This window comes from Aotus nancymaae, unplaced genomic scaffold (assembly GCF_030222135.1).
Source record: "Aotus nancymaae isolate 86718 unplaced genomic scaffold, 86718_ANA_hifiasm-v0.15.2.pri h1tg000036l, whole genome shotgun sequence".
Taxonomy (NCBI): Eukaryota; Metazoa; Chordata; class Mammalia; order Primates; family Aotidae; genus Aotus; species Aotus nancymaae.
In genome coordinates this window covers 29,882,225-29,898,423 of record NW_026988450.1, presented here as the reverse complement: position 1 = coordinate 29,898,423, position 16,199 = coordinate 29,882,225, and the positions used below count along the sequence as shown (strand labels likewise).

The following is a 16,199-nucleotide window of genomic DNA, read 5'->3' as shown; positions in this document are numbered from 1 at the left end:
TCTAGAACAAGCTGCTAGATAATACAATTATCACTTAATACATACTATAATTTCCAGCTGTCCCCAAAATGTCCCCTTTAATCATTTTTGGATCCCATGATCTCCATGCTGCACTTTATTTACTTGATCTCCTCTATCTAGTCATTTCCCCACTTGTCTATTACCATTAGCATTTCAGAGATGGGACAGGTTTGGTCTACCTGTCGTATACATCCATGTCTGGATTTTCCTTTGTCATTAGACACAGGTTAAACACTTTCTCAAGAATACTGCATAGGAAATGCTGTGTGCCACGCAGTACATCAAATAAGCCAGCCTTTAATTTTAGTTTGTTCTGTTATTAATGATGCTAAGTTTAATCACTTGGTTATGACAATCTTCCTCAGATCTCTTTATTGTAAATTTACCTTTTCCCCTTTGCAAGTGGAAATCATCTATGGGAATGCTAATTTGAGACCACGTGAATATGATATTCCCCAACAACTTTTCACCCAATCATAGCAGGATAAGCCCATTAACAGTGGCTTAACATCCACTGATGATTTTGAATTATTTCCTGTGGGGTTGCAAAATAGGCATTTTTCCAATTCTGTCATTCTTCTTCAGCTTGGCATTCTTTTGTAAAAAATGACTTCCTCTCTTTTACTCTATTTTATTCATAAGATATTCATGAATTCTTTTTCTTTATAGTCATCAAGCTTCCTCCAATATATTGCTGATATCACATAGAACTAATCAACATTTTCTATAGCCATTAACTACATCATCATTTTGTATAAAAACTAATTAAAATAAATTCAACCATTATCGTAATTACCATTTCCGTTCCATATCTATATACCAGCAGGAAGCCATGACATATTAACTCAATTACTTTTTATATGCAAGAGTTTTTAAACCTAAACAAATGACTCTCTCAAACATGCAAAACCAGAAACATCATTTACATTTACCAATTTTCCAAAGTCATCATAAACATATCTACCATAGATTGAAAGTATTTATAATAATAGAACCTTCTTAAGGGAGAGAAATGACAGTAGGCTACAGGTAAGATGTAACACTTCCCAATCTTTAATGTACTGTTGTTAAAATCTTAGTGTACCTACCAGCATCACCTCCATCTTGACTACTGCCAGCTTCAGCCAATAAATTTGCATTCACATTCCTATCAACATCTGGCCCCGAGAGTAGAGCACCATCTAAATCTGAAAAGGAGACAGAAAAATTATCTACAAACCACACCATGCCACCACCCAAAATGCCACTCTTTCTTGGAATATTTTCTTTTTTAATTGAGACGAGGTTTTACCATATTGGCCAGGCTAGGCTTATCTCGAACTACTGACCTTGCGATCCACCCGCCTCGGCCTCCCAAAGTGCTGGGATTACAGGCGTGAGCCACCATGCCTGGCCTTGGAAGTGTTTTTAATAAAAAGTACCATCTGTAAGTCCTGAATTATCTACTGTGTTCAATACAACAAGGCTCACAGAAGCCTAAGACATGTACAGTGAGTATAGTGTACTGGTTAGGAATGGGCTGTAGAACCAGGGTGAATTAGATGCCACTCCTATTTCTGTTACAGGCTATATGACCATGTGCCTTAGTTTCTCCCTAATTTACATCCACCGATATCATAGATGTGATCTAGGAATCTAATTGGGTAATATAAAAAGCACAACTGTTATAATTATGGTACTTGACACTCAAACAATACTACTAGTACTAACTAGTAAGTATTAGAGGTATAAAACACATTGTTGGTATATCTGTATTGGTTCAGAAGTGGAGAAGACCAATTAAAGCTAGAATTGCTAGGCTGGAAGTGGTGGCTCACACCTATAATCCGAGCACTTTGGGAAGCTGAGGTAGGCAGATCACTTGAGGCCAGGAATTCCAGATCAGCCTGGCTGACATGAAGAGACCACATCTCTAAAAAAAATACAAAACTCAGCCATGTGTGGTGGTACACACCTGTAGTATCAGCTACTTGGGAGGCTTAGATGGGAGGATTCACCTAAGCCTGGGAGGCAGATGCTACAGTGAGCTGAAATCAACACCACTGCACTCCAGCCTGGGGCAACAGATGAGACCCAATCTCAAAAAAACAAGTTTGAATGTCAGAATACAGAATATAGATGGCAAATAAAACCATGGGGGTGAACGGATGTGACAGTGAGAAAAGACTAAGTATACTGAAGAATCCTAGCATTTAATGAGCTACAAAAAAACACGGAAAAAACTTAAGGGAAAAGTAGTCCACTTTGTCAATGCTTCCAAGTCTACTTTGTCAATTCAAGATGAGAGCTAAAAATGGACAACACTTTCATTCAATAAGCACCTAGGACTATCACTGGTAATCTTACTGAACAATACTGGTGAGGAGGTAGGGCAAGCAGGAACAGTAAGAGTGGTTGGTGTTGTGAAGAGATGATCAATTAAGAAAATAATCTTTGAGAAATCTAGCTAAAAAAAGGGAAGTATGAGAAATAGGGTAACGATTTTTTTTTAAGAAAGTGAAAGTTCCTTATTTTTGAGACAGGGTTTCCCTCTGTCACCCAGGCTGGAGTCCAGTGACACAATCTCAGTTCACTGCAACTTCTGCCTCCCAAGTTCAACCAATCCTCCCACATCAGTCTCCCAAACAGCTGGTACTACAGGTGCACACCACCACACCTGGCTAATTTGTTTTTGGTAGAGACAGGGTCTCACCATGTTGCCCATACTGGTCTTGAGGCCTGAGCTCAAACAATCCTCCTGCCTTCAGTTCCCAAAGTGCTGGGATTACAGGCATCAACCACAACACCCGGCCAAAAGTTGCGTATTTAAATACTGACGGGAAGGAATCACTAAAGGGAGAAGTTAAAGACACTGAAGATATTGCAGCGAAGAGAAGAAATTATCCATTGTGTAAGATTCCTAAGGTTTCTTGAGTTCCAGGAGCACAAGTCAGGGTACTTAAGAGACAGCAGAAACCATCAGTGTAGAGTGCTAAAGCCAGAACTTAAGGATATTATACCAGGCTGTTGGCTTCTCTTTTCTATATAAGGTGAAATTAGTAGAATGTGGCATTATTGCTTACAGTAAATGGGTTGGAAGTCAGAAGAATGAGCAAGTATTTAATGTGGAAAGAATAGTAAATAGATATAGAACTCCTTTGCACAATTCTTGAGAACAGGATACTGCTTAGGTTTATTTTCCCAGTGTGTATCATAATGAATGATAAATAGAAGGCTTTTAAAAATATTGTTTACCAGCCATGATGGCTCAAGTCTGTAATCCCAGCACTTGGGATATAGATATACATATATATATGTATAGATATATAGATATTTAACTAAGAATTTAATGTTTTCTTAAAGTTAAATGTATTTTAATAGTCAAAAAATAAAACTGGCTGGACATGCATCAGTCCTAGCTACTGAGGCAGCTAGGACGAGAGAATGGTTGGAGACCAGGAGTCCAAGGCTGCAGTGAGCTACAACTGCACCACTACACTCCAGCCTGGGCAAGAGTGAGAACCTCTCCAACAAAATTGAAATAAAAAGTAAGGTTGGGTTCAGTGGCTCATGCCTGTAACCCCAGCACTTTGGGAGACCAATGCAGGTGGATCACCTGAGATCAGCAGTTCAAGACCAGCCTGGCCAACATGATGAAACCCTGTCTCTACCAAAAATACAAAAATCAGCCAGGCGCAATGGTATGCGCCTGTAATCCCAGCTACTTGGGAGGCTGAGACAGGAGAATTGCTTGAACCCAGGAGGAGGAGGTTGCAGTGAGCCGAGATCACTGCACTCCAGCCTGGGCAACAGAGTGAGACTCTGTCTACAAAAAAAAAAAAAAAAAGAAAAGAAAAAATACAATTATTCAATTTTGCTAGATTTCTCAATGTTTTTTAAAAAGTCATTCTGAAATGCAGTCTGTTCAAAGGACATTTCTTACAATTCTGCCAAGTGGGTTTTCAAATACATAGTGAATTGTTGAAAGCTTTCCTCAGCCAGTTCTTAAAAGGCACTTCCTATCTCCTACCCTACCCCTTAAGTATATTAGAACTTGTGATTTCGAATTCTACATGAACAAGTATAGACCTCCTCAGCCAAAATCTTACAAAATAAATAGCAAGTATATTTGTCTTGTGTCTCTTGAAAGGCACCAACTACTTATAGTTCTTTATATCAAAAACAAATCTCACAACAGGTGAGTTCTTCCAAGCTGACAATCTTCTGACAATACTGTGCTTAACTTCCAGGAAGCAATGTATTTGTCACTGCTTATCTTATTCAGAACCAACCAAACCACCTAGCAAATCATTTTGGAGATGTTGATGTGAATGGAATAGAACCCAGACAATCAACCATTTACTTGACACAAATGAATTTTGCTTCATTAGGAAGCATGATAGCAACTCTTGGTAATCATCTTTTTCTCTAAAACTAAGATTACAAAATAAACTAATACAGCTTTTGTGATATTCAGTATCTTCCTATGGGACAGGAAGATTTTATTTAAAGGCAGCAAAAAAGGACTAAGATTTCTTTGCAAACAGCACAAAACCTTTCTGAAGACTAATTCAAACATTATGTTTCCTTTCCGCTCTTCTCACTACTGCACTTGTCTGAAGAAAAAAAAAACCACACACACGAACACACCACACTGGTTTCACAAGATGACAGCTATTTTTCTGACTGGTAGCAGGTATATGTGTGGTATATAATATTCAAATAACCAGAGCTAAATAATAAACCATGTAGGATTTCTTCTTTTTACTTTTTTTTTCTTTGAGACAGAGTCTCACTCTGTCACCACACTGGAGTGCAGTGGCGCGATCTTGGCTCACTGCAACCTCCACCTCCCGGGTTCAAGCAATTCTCCAGCTTCAATACAGGTGTGCGCCACCACGTCCAGCTAAATTTTGTATTTTTAGTAGAGATGGGGTTTCACCATGTTGGCCAAGATGGTCTCGATCTTTCGACCTCGTGATCCGCCCACCTTGGCCTCCCAAAGTGCTGGAATTACAGGTGTGAGCCACCACACCTGGCCTAGGATTTCTTCTATTTTTAAAAATGTCTTTTCTCAGTAAACAGATAATAGCAACCCCTATAACAAACACAAATTTTACACATTGAGCAGTAAGATCTTTCAATTTTTTATCAATAAGGAAAAAGGCTGAGGAAAGTTAGATAACAAGCTAGTGGCAGAGGTCTAGACTGTTTAGTAACTGTATTATATTGCTTCCTGATAATTTATTGCAAGCGCCAAGCCTCAGGGCCTGGCACATAAGCAGGCAATCAAAAACTACAATTTGCAATACCGGGAACATGAGTGCATCAGTATATTCACATGTACTTTGCTACTGATACTTGATATGCTCTTTTTGTGAAATGAACAAAAATAAACAATGCCACTCTGTGTTAGACCAGTATCCATTTTATTACATTCCTTTTACCTAACACTACCATCTCCTTCCTTAAGTAAAAAAATGAAAAAAAATACCATCTCCAAAATCTTAAGGATACTAAGGTACTAGCTATCATTGCTCTTTACAGTTACACTTTTTGTCTACTTTAAAGCAATCTCTTCCTTAGAATTCACATTTATATACTTCTCTAATTAACCATGTATTGCAATTTTAGTTAATATCTTCATGAGAGGTATTATTCATGAAAGTACAGGTACAGTGCTCATGCCTGTGATCTCAGCACCCTGGGAGGAAGCCAAGGTAGGAGGATCCCTTAAGCCCACTTGCTATCCCTTAAGCCCAGCGAGCTATGATCACACCACTGCACTCCCTCCATGGGTGAAAGAGCAAGACCCTGTCTCCTAAAAAAAAAAAAAAAAAAATGAAAATATTACCACAGATTTAAAAAAATCTGATTAACAAGCAGTGGAAAAAGAATGAGATGGGACTAAAGACTGGTCTAAAGCTCAGTCTCTACCTCCCAAAAATGTGCCAGTGACCAATGATATTAGTAAATGAAAATATTGAGCAAAGTACAAGACAAAGTATCATTAAAGTAAAACTAATCTTGGTGCCTTGGTCATGATAGGCATCTCTTGGGACAACAGTGGGCTAGCAACCCTTCCAAATCATGTGGAAAGTGATTAGTACAGCACCTGGTGTGAATGCTAAATTAAACAAGATTGAGTTGGAAAGGTTTCCCTGGCCATTTGCTTGTGGTTCTCAATATTCCAACCATTAGGCAAGTGCAGACTAATCCAGATTTTCTTAGAACACAAATACTCTTGAAAAGATATGAGAAAAGACACTGGGAAAGAAGTTTTAAAGAAACAGCTAAACTAGTTGTATAAAAACTCAGATCTATTCAACTTTCATTTTCACATAAATACTTATTAGCACAAGTTTCTCTTATGGTGACAGTTTCACAACTAAAAGCAAATGTGTCCGTTTTTCTCCCCCATAAACAGGTAGATTTTCTCTTTAATTTTCTCCTTTCAGTGGAGAGTAAATTCAGTTACAAACATATTATATAAACTACCATTTACATTTCCTGTAGTGGTCTTTTAAACTCAAAATAGCTTCCCTTTCACTCCCAAACTCATTGACAAGTGACAACCCCATCTTACTTAGACTAGGCTCAACTGTTTCTTCCTTGCACTATTCAAATGTCCTGTTATTTCTCCCTAATAGGTCCCCCCAGTACACACCCGACTCCATGAAAAATGCTTAAACTTTAATCTTAAATGCAATATAAGCAGATCAAATCTAGATATAAACCACTCATTGCTTCAGAGTCTGTAAAACAAGTCACAATTTATTACAATATAAAAAGTCATACCTATAGACAAGGTGGCAGGAAATTGGAGATGTCCCCACAACACTTCCCTCTCCATTCTTCTACTCACTTACTCCAATTTCTTTGCCACCTTGCATGTCAAGAACGCTCTTCTTCCCCTCCTAACAAACTTCTATATAACAAAAGATCCTTCTCCAACTCTTCTGTGCAGTTAGGACTATCCCATTGCACCCTGTTCATACTTCTTAAGTAACTTAATTTTAACATTTATCACATGGCACTGGGTATTTTTCTACCCCACAGTCACCTATTGTGAGTAAGTTCCACATAAGGGACTCCTCAATCTTAACATTATGTGGCCTATTGCTTGGTTTCTTTAGATTTTAAATAAAAACATTTCCAAATTTCCTACTATATGTGGAAAGCTATTTTGGAGTTCCCAGAAAGTTATAACACTTCTGAAGAGTAAAGCTTTAAATGAAAATTTATACTATCTGGTCACTCTATTATATTAAGGCTGCATCAGAAACCAAAATTCAGTTTATAAAAAACTTTCAGGGAGTCACATTTATATGGTTGAGACAACTTTACACCTTCAGCAGGAAGTCGGCACAAAAATGCATAAGGTTTCCTCAGCTCTGCGCTTTACTCTGACCACTTAAGAGTCTGACTTACAGGTAATAATCACCAGTGTAGTCACTTCTTAGGTCAAGAATGGTACAGGGAAGGAAAGTAACACTAAGCAGAGCAAGAGGAAAAAATGGCAGACTACTATTTCCACTACCATATGGTTGCCTACTATCACCTTTTAAAATTAAATACTGAAGACTCTTATGCATTAGTATATCATATAGCTCATTAATTCTTATTTATAAAAATAAGCATCAGGGCTGAATATGGTGGCTCTTGCCTGCAACCCCAGCACTTTGGGAGGCTGAGGCAGGAGGACAGTTGAGCCCAGGAGTGGAGACCAGTGTGGGCAACATAATGAGATCCTGTCTCCATTTTAAAATTTTTTTAAAAAATTAGCCAAGCATGGTAGCCCGTGCCTGTAGGTGTGCCCAGGTACTCAGGAGGCTGAGGCAAGAGGATTGGATCACTTGAGCCCAGGAGTTTGAGGCCACAGTGAGCTATGATCACTGCACTTCAGCATGGGTGACAGAGGGAGACCTTGTCTCTTCAAAACATAAAATAAATAAGCATCTGGCCTTCAACACCTCTCCCTAATTATTAGAAACCCCAAAATTACTCATGAAAAATGATCTTAAATTCTGACTTGTAGCTTATCCTTCATAGCATACTCCATACCAAAGGATGCCTGAAAGGTTTAGCAAAACATCTGGAATCTCCTAAGAGAATAAAAACTAATCCAGGTCCATAAAATCTGCTATGTTGAGACCCTTGGGGTAAGACTTAGAATGCAGATTTTTTCAGATTTTATAGCTATGACTATAACACCCTATATGGGGTCTGGAGTAGCACCCTATAATGAAAACATGAGTATTTCCACAAAACATGAATACTTGCCGGGTGCAGTGGCTCACACCTGTAATCCCAGGACTTTTGGAGTCTGAGGTGGGTGAATTACCTGAGGACAGGAGTTCGAGACCAGCCTGACCAATATGGAGAAACCCTGTCTCTACTAAAAACACAAAAGTAGCCGGGTGTGGTGGTGCATGCCTGTAATCCCAGCTACTCAGGAGCCTGAGGCAGGAAAATTGCTTAAACCTGGGAGGCGGAGGTTGCGGTGAGCCGAGATAATACCATTGCAACAAGAGCAAAACTCCAAGTCTCACAAAAACAAGAATAAAACAAAAAAAACATAAATATTCACATTTAAGAGTAGAAAAATATAAATGGCTGATTTGTTGCCAAAACGATTAAGAAAAAGCTTTTGAGTCTTCAGAACTCACAATTATTATAAGGTTGAAATTTTACTTCTTTCCCATTAGGGTGGCTGTTTGGGATACACTCAAGGCTAGTAAAGTCGCAGAACTGAATGTAATGCCGGTCTCTTTCACCAAAGCCACATCCCATGGTTTTAGAGCATATTTTAGACTGGACACAGTGGCTCAAGCCTGTAATCCCAGCAGTTTCAGAGGCCAGGCTAGAGGATCCCTTGAGCCTGAGACCAGCCTCCTGGGCAACAAAGTGAGACTTCATCCTTACTAAAAATAAAAATAAATTAGCCAGGCATGGTGGTGCATGCCTACCTGTAGTCCCAAGTACTGTGGGGCTCATTAGGGGAGAGTGAGGTAGGAGGATCACTTGAGCCCAGGAGGTTGAGGTTTCCATAAGCCATGATCATGCCCCTGCACTCCAGCCTGGGTGACAGAGCAAGACTCTGTCTCATACACACACACACACACACACACACACACACACAGAGACAGACACACACACGTAAAATAAAATGAATGTTAAATAAATTATCACACAAAACACAGAGGAACAGAAATTCTGGTTAGCAGATAACTAATTATAGAGTTTACTGTAATTTAATAATCCATTATTTCAAATATATGCCTTATTAGGATTTCTTAAGTCTATCTAGTTTGAATATTCTTTTCTTGAAATAGTATTCTAAAGCACCAAATCATATGCTTTTTTTTTTTACCAAAAAAGCAATTACACAAATAAAAAATGCAAAACTTCAACATGACTTCAACTCTACTCTTACGAATACAAACCTATAAATGCTGCAAAACTATTTTTCTATCAATAGTCTAGGTGAGAGAAAGTTAGTTCCAGGTTATCTAAAAGAAATCTAAATTTTATCTTCTGATCAACTAAAATTACCTTACATTTGAGTATTGGTATGGCATTAAGGGAAAAAAATCATTGACACAGAACTACATCAGTTTTTGGCAAAGATTAAAAAATAAAAATAATTGACTGAGGCATTTACTAGAAAATACCTGAAGGAACTGTCCATTATATTACTTGGTAATATACATAAAACCAAACCCCACTGGAGAAATCACTTTTCAGAAGTCAGTCCCAGGAAGTTTGTCATCCTGTAGAATTGGTGTATTTTTCTCTTTTGAGCAAGGCTGGTTAGTATCTTAGAGTCAATTAAAAGCTTAATTAGGGCAACCACGTTTATATCCATGATGAGCACTCTTAACTTCTTTGCCAATTTTACTTTATTTTGCTAATTTATTTCTGTCATTTCAAAATACAACATGTATGCATGCAACACAGAATGAGAGTAGAGTAAAATTATTTATAATAGGTAGAAGTTGCTAGTATGACTGGTATAAACTTAAAAATCTAGGCTCAGAAAACCAGGTTCCATGAGCCCACAGAATAAAATAATTTTAAAAAATGAGATTAACACCTGACTTATTCTAATTAAATGGGACATAACATGGGTATTATACACTGTAAGACAAATTTAGGCACTAGTTATCTGTAATTCTACAATTCCATTTCTAATCTCAGGTTATCTACCTTATTTGGCTAAAATTTAGTGTTTCCTCGTTGTAAATTAGCAAGACAAGGATTTTGAGATTTTTACATTATCAGAGCAATTCATTCATGACATCATTTTTACCCTTATTTGATTACCTAGATTTTAGTTTTTGCTGTCACTTTTAATTATTATTCCAAAACCCCAGTATGTGCATATTCTATTAGGATAGAAGTTTCTAACTTTCGTGAGTTACCTTGAGTCTGCCTTCAAGTATTCTCTTATCAGTAATAATCTGAAGTGGATCCCAATAGTGAGTCAAACAACAAATGTTAATTTCAAGATTAAAAAAAAATCTGAATAAAAACCCTGCAGCTATGGGTATACTTTCTTATCTCAATTTTTAAAAGGCACCCCAACAAAAGCTTCAACATCATACCAGAAGACAGTGTTATTAGGGCTGTATCTTACAAACTGTGGACTGAAGACCTGGGGGAAGTCACAGTTGTAACAATAGACCCACAAATCCACACATGCCAAGCACTGCAGGTCGAACAATTCACTAAGACTTTTCAGATGTTTGTTATAGAACTTTAAATTTATTTAAAGGCATTTATTTTATGGAAAACTTTGCTTTCTCAATAAATGGAAATTAAAGCATACTGATGAAGGGGATCATAAAAATATTTTAAAGCTAAAACAAACCAATTTTTTAAAAAGACAGGAACCTACTATTTTAGGGGTTAATTGCAAGGCTTTAATAATGCAGGATAATCCTAAGTATGAAACCTGCCTCTTTCTACTTTTATTAGCTGAATGACCTTGGGAAGGCCTTAAGCTTGGTAAACACAGGCCCACTGTGCTCTGTATTGGTCAGATCTTCCCTGGAAAGTTAAGAGTGAATTCTGTGTATTCATCACAAGGTAGGTGGAAGAGCACCTAACCTGCAAAAACAGGACTCTGGGGTAATTCTTGAAATATCTAACATTTGAAGGGTTATCAGGTAGATGAGTGGAAATTAGGTTAGGTTTAAATTATACTACTCCAGGCAGGGAGCAGTAGCTCACACCTGTAATCCCAGCACTTTGGGAGGCTGAGGCAGGAGGATCACCTTAGGTCAGGAGTTCGAGACCAGTCTGGCCAACATACAGTAAAAAACCCTGTCTCTACTAAAAATACAAAAAAATTAGCTGGGTGTAGTGGTGCACGCCTGTAGTGCCAGCTACCAAGTTGAACCAAGAGAATCGCTTGAATCTGGGAAGCAGAGGTTGCAGTAGGCCAGAGGGAGACCCCATCTCTCAAAAGTAAATTAATAAATTTTACAAAAAGTAAATTATACTATTCTCAACAACAGACTTAAGAAGTTACAGAGAAGCAAACTCTGGCTACATTTAAAATGACTACCTAATAATCAGCCTACACTGGAAGCTGCTTAATTAAGGATGTCTTTACAAGTAGTCAAACAAAAAATCAAGCTAAGACTAAGATCATCTATATCTGGCATTTGGTAGAAAGTACATGGCACTGGAAAACTGATATGAATAACCTCAACAATGTTTTTTAACTTTAAGGACTGCCGTGACTAACAGAGTTATCTCATATTTGTCACTTCATTTTCATAATAATCCTATAAAATCAACACAATATTTTAATGAGGAAACTGAAGAGCTTAATTTGATCATGGACTACAGTGGGTAGGTGGCATAGCTTATTTTAAAATTCATTACGTTTGACTCAATTTGCACTTTTTCCAATAATTAATATTTGCTGATCTCAACCTTGACTCACAGAATTACCTGTAGAACTTAAAAAAAAAAATTCCACATCTGGCTAGGTGCAGTGGCTCCTGCCTGTAACCCCAGCACTTTGGGAGGCCGAAGCGGGTGGATCACAAGGTCAGAAGTTCGAGACTATCCTGAACAACATGGCGAAAGCCCCTCTCTACTTAAAAAAAAGACAAAAATATAGCCGGGCATCGTGGCACATGCCTGTAATTCCAGCTACTCAAGAGGCTGAGGCAGAAGATTCGCTTTAACCCAGGAGGCAGAGGTTACAGTGAGCCAAGATGGTGCCACTGCACTCGTCTGGGTGACAGAAGCAAGCCTCCATCTCAAAAAAAAAAAAAAATTCCACATCCAAATCACATTGCAGACCAGCTAAATTGGAATCCACAGTTAGAGAGACCTCTTATGGTCTATAATGCTCCTAAGTGATCCCAAGGTGCATAGCCATGATTAAGAGCCACAGCTATATACCAAGGGATGGAAATGGTTCACTGGAACACATCTTCATTTGTTACATAACATAAATGACTGCTTTTGTGTCACAAGTGGCAGAGCTGATTTTTATGGCCAACAAAGCTGAAAGTCTTTTTTTTACACAATTTTAGCCCTTTACAATAAAAATTTGCCAGTCCTTGGCTCTATATCATATTATACCCTAACCATAAGGCTCTTTTAAGACCCACCCTCTCCCGTTTTTTTTTTTTTTTTGGCCAGCAAATAACATTGGTGGCACTGATAGAACCAAATTTGTGAGGTTCTATCACAAATAGAAAAGGTTCGGATACCAAAGTGGTATTAATGACATGAAAATAATCCTTTTTAAGATGCAAGAGATGGCTGGGCACAGAGGCTCACACATGCAATCCCAACATTTTGGGAAGCCAAGGTGGGTGGATATGAGGTCAGGAGTTCAAGGCCAGCTTGGCCAACATGGTGAGACCCTGTCTCTACTAAAAATACAAAAATTAGCCAGGTGTGGTGGCATGCGCCTGTAATCCCAGCTACTTGGGAGGCTGAGATAGGAGAATCACTTGAACCCAGGAAGCAGTGGTTGCAGTGAGTCGAGATTGTGCCACTGCACTCCAGTCTGGGCAACAGATGAGATTGTTTAAAAAAAAAAAACAGATGTACATAAGAGATGAAGCATATTAGACCACCACCAATTAATTTATGATAGACCTAGTCCATTGATACAACCATGGCTAGGAGATATTTGATAAAAATTGCTAGCAATGTTATTTTTGAAAGTATGCATTGTGGTTCATCATTAATGCTTTCTTTTCTTTAAATCACTCCAATTATATGTAGCATTAGTTTTTTAAATGGGGTTACTGCTGATTAGTTGCCACCAAACAACTGCTACACCCAAAAGATCTTATTTCTTCAAGGAAAAGTGTGTGTGTGTGCTCACATGCATGAGTGTATATTTAAAAACACTACAGGGGAGGGTCAGGCTGGTGGCTTATGCCAGTAATCCCAGCACTTTGGGAGGCTGAGGTGGGCAGACCACCTAAGCTCGGGAATTCGAGACCAGCCTGACCAACATGGAGAAACCCCATCTCTAGTAAAAATACAAAAATAGCTGGGCGTGGTGGCACATGCATGTAATCCCAGCTACTCAGGAGACTGAGGTAGGAGAACTGCTTGAATCCGGGAGGCGGAGGTTGCAGTGAGCCAAAATTGTGCCATTGCACTCCAGCCTGGGCAACAAGAGCAAAACTGTCTCAAAAAAACAAATAAATTCAGGGTTCCTACCATACTGTTAAATAGGAATAATCCATGCAGCGGAAAGACAATGTATCTCTGATGAGAAATTTGTCAAGTTCTATATTATTAAGACAAAACAAAGTGCTAAGGAGTCTATCTACCCTTAATACTTCAAATTGTCTCAGAGATTTTATTATTAAAACTTGATATAAAGTACAAGAAAGAAAGATCAGCAAATAGTATCCATTATACACACCTGACAATTTTCACACAGTAAAAATTTCAAAAAAAAAAAAAAAAATCCATCCACTGAAAACTAACCCAAATCTAAAAAGCCAGAGGAACATTTCATAAGATTACTATGGCAATCTGCCTTCTGGCAACTAAAAACAGTGATTCTTTTCACAGAAAATACTCCATCCTCAGATGACCATGATCGTATAAATCAGACACTGAACAGTTATAGTGCTTCAAGCATTAAATCATTTTTGACAGTGGTGGACAAGCCTCGGGTATGCATAAGAAACCTCAAACCCACTGAGTGTGTATCTTCAAATAAAGATATGCACAACCAGATTAAAGACTTAACAATGGTCTTCTTTTATAAAATCCCCACCATCAATGTGATTCTTTAGATTCCTATACAACTTTTGGAGGGAAATATATTGAAGAGACAAGCCTCGGAGGCTTTGCAATGAATGCAAAGATGAATGAAAATCAGGTGACAGTGGGCAAACAAAATATTCCAGCTTCTATGGTGAGTATAGAACAGTAGGTCTAGGCCAGGTGTGGTGGCTCACATCTGTAATCCCAGCACTTTGGGAGGCTGAGACGGGCAGCGCACCTGAGGTCAGGTGTTCGAGACCAGCCTAGCCAACATGGTGAAACCCTATCTTTACTAAAAATACAAATATTATTTGGCTGTAGTGGCATGTCCCAGCTACTTGGGAGGTTAAGGCAGGAGAATCACTTGACCACAGAAAGTGGAGGTTGCAGTGAGACTCTATCCTGGGTGACAGAGAGAGACTCTGACTCAAAAAAAAGAACAGTAGCCCTAAACAAATTAGAATACCATAATCTCATAAATGGCAAAATTATTTGAAACACTTAAATGTTTCAACAGCCAAAAAATAAATAAATAAATAAGGTCTCTGAAATGTGATTTTATATTGCAACTAAGTATCTTTTCCAGCACTGGGTATAAAATAGTGAGTACAGAGGCTAAAGATGAGGAAAAGTCAAAGACCCGTACATTTAGCAGAGTCCACATTCCTTAACAATATATTCAATGCCTGTATCAACACATCTTCTGATAAACCCACATACATATGCACTGAAAAAAGACAAAGAAAATATACCAAATGTTATGCATTTGAATGACGTCCCGTCTTCTATTATAAACAAATTTAGTATTACTTTAAAATAATTCAACTAAAAATACACTTCGAGATTATCCAACTAAAATTAGGATGAACACAGAAGCATCCTTGTATATTTAACATTTACCTGGCTCTTCCTTGATGAGTAGTGTATTTTCTTCTGGATAGGCAACAGGTGGCTGCATCACTGAGCAATCTTCTAAATTCGTTTCATTATTAGGTGGAATATTATAAATAAATCTTTTTGTTGTTTGGTTTTTCCTCCTCGTTTTGCCAGTCTCTTGAATTCCCTGGGAGCCCATATTATTCCAAATAAACACTTTCGTCTGACCTTCAGATTCGTTTTCAGCCATTTCAGGAGATCCATCCTGGACCCAACTACTGTCATTCATTTGGTAGTTTTCTATTTGGCCCTCATCGACATTACAACCATCATTTTCAATCTTTACATTACTTGCCAAATTGGTAAGATTCCGTGTTGCCCAAAAACTGGCAATTTTTTGATCCCGTGATGAAGACAGACCATCTCTATTAACTGGTTTTCTATTATTATAGTCCACAACTACAGACTCTGGAGCTTCTGATTTAATGCTTATATTTAAGGCATCTTTAATGAAATTTCGGCAAGTTTGAACGACTTCACTCATTTGAAGATAGCTGGCCACTGTCATAACTTCAATGGCATTTTGGCTTGTGAGCACCAGGTTACCAGAATACAAGAAGTCCAAGATGACTGAAAAACCTTGAACTGCAGCAATATCTAAATGGGTAGTATTGTTTTGTTTAGGTTTTTCTTTGTCTGAAGCGCAATATAAAGTCTTAAAGAAACGGCTGCCTGCAACCAGGATGTTCTTATGAGCTTTGAAGATTTTTCCGCTTACCACAATGCTAACATCACAAAGAATATCTTGCTTTCTCTGTTCATCTAGTTGTCGCAGAAGTTGATAGCAGTAAGAGTTTTCATGTGGCCTACTATTAAAGTCACAGTAACCCTCCTCTGATTCCTGTAATTGATAAAAAAAAATTAATATTAAACTTCCAAACCAAGAAAACAAATGTCAAATAACCAAATATACTAATTAGTGAGTAATCAAGAAATGGAGTGTACAGTGGTTGTGCAATCCATTGCTATTATATATATAAAATAAAAAAACAGCGGGA

At 38.0% G+C, this 16,199-nt stretch overlaps 1 protein-coding gene across 1 annotated transcript in view; it reads right to left on the bottom strand.

Annotated features, from left to right (window-relative positions):
* The window catches only part of ZBTB10 (zinc finger and BTB domain containing 10), a 36,129-nt gene that overhangs the window by 7,425 nt on the left and 12,505 nt on the right, over positions 1-16,199 (bottom strand). The window contains exons 2-3 of the mRNA XM_064384295.1: positions 15,166-16,042; positions 1,110-1,208 (exon numbers count right to left, since the gene is read on the bottom strand). Of these exons, the coding sequence (XP_064240365.1) occupies positions 1,110-1,208; positions 15,166-16,042 (976 nt within the window). The remainder of the gene's footprint in view (positions 1-1,109; positions 1,209-15,165; positions 16,043-16,199) is intronic.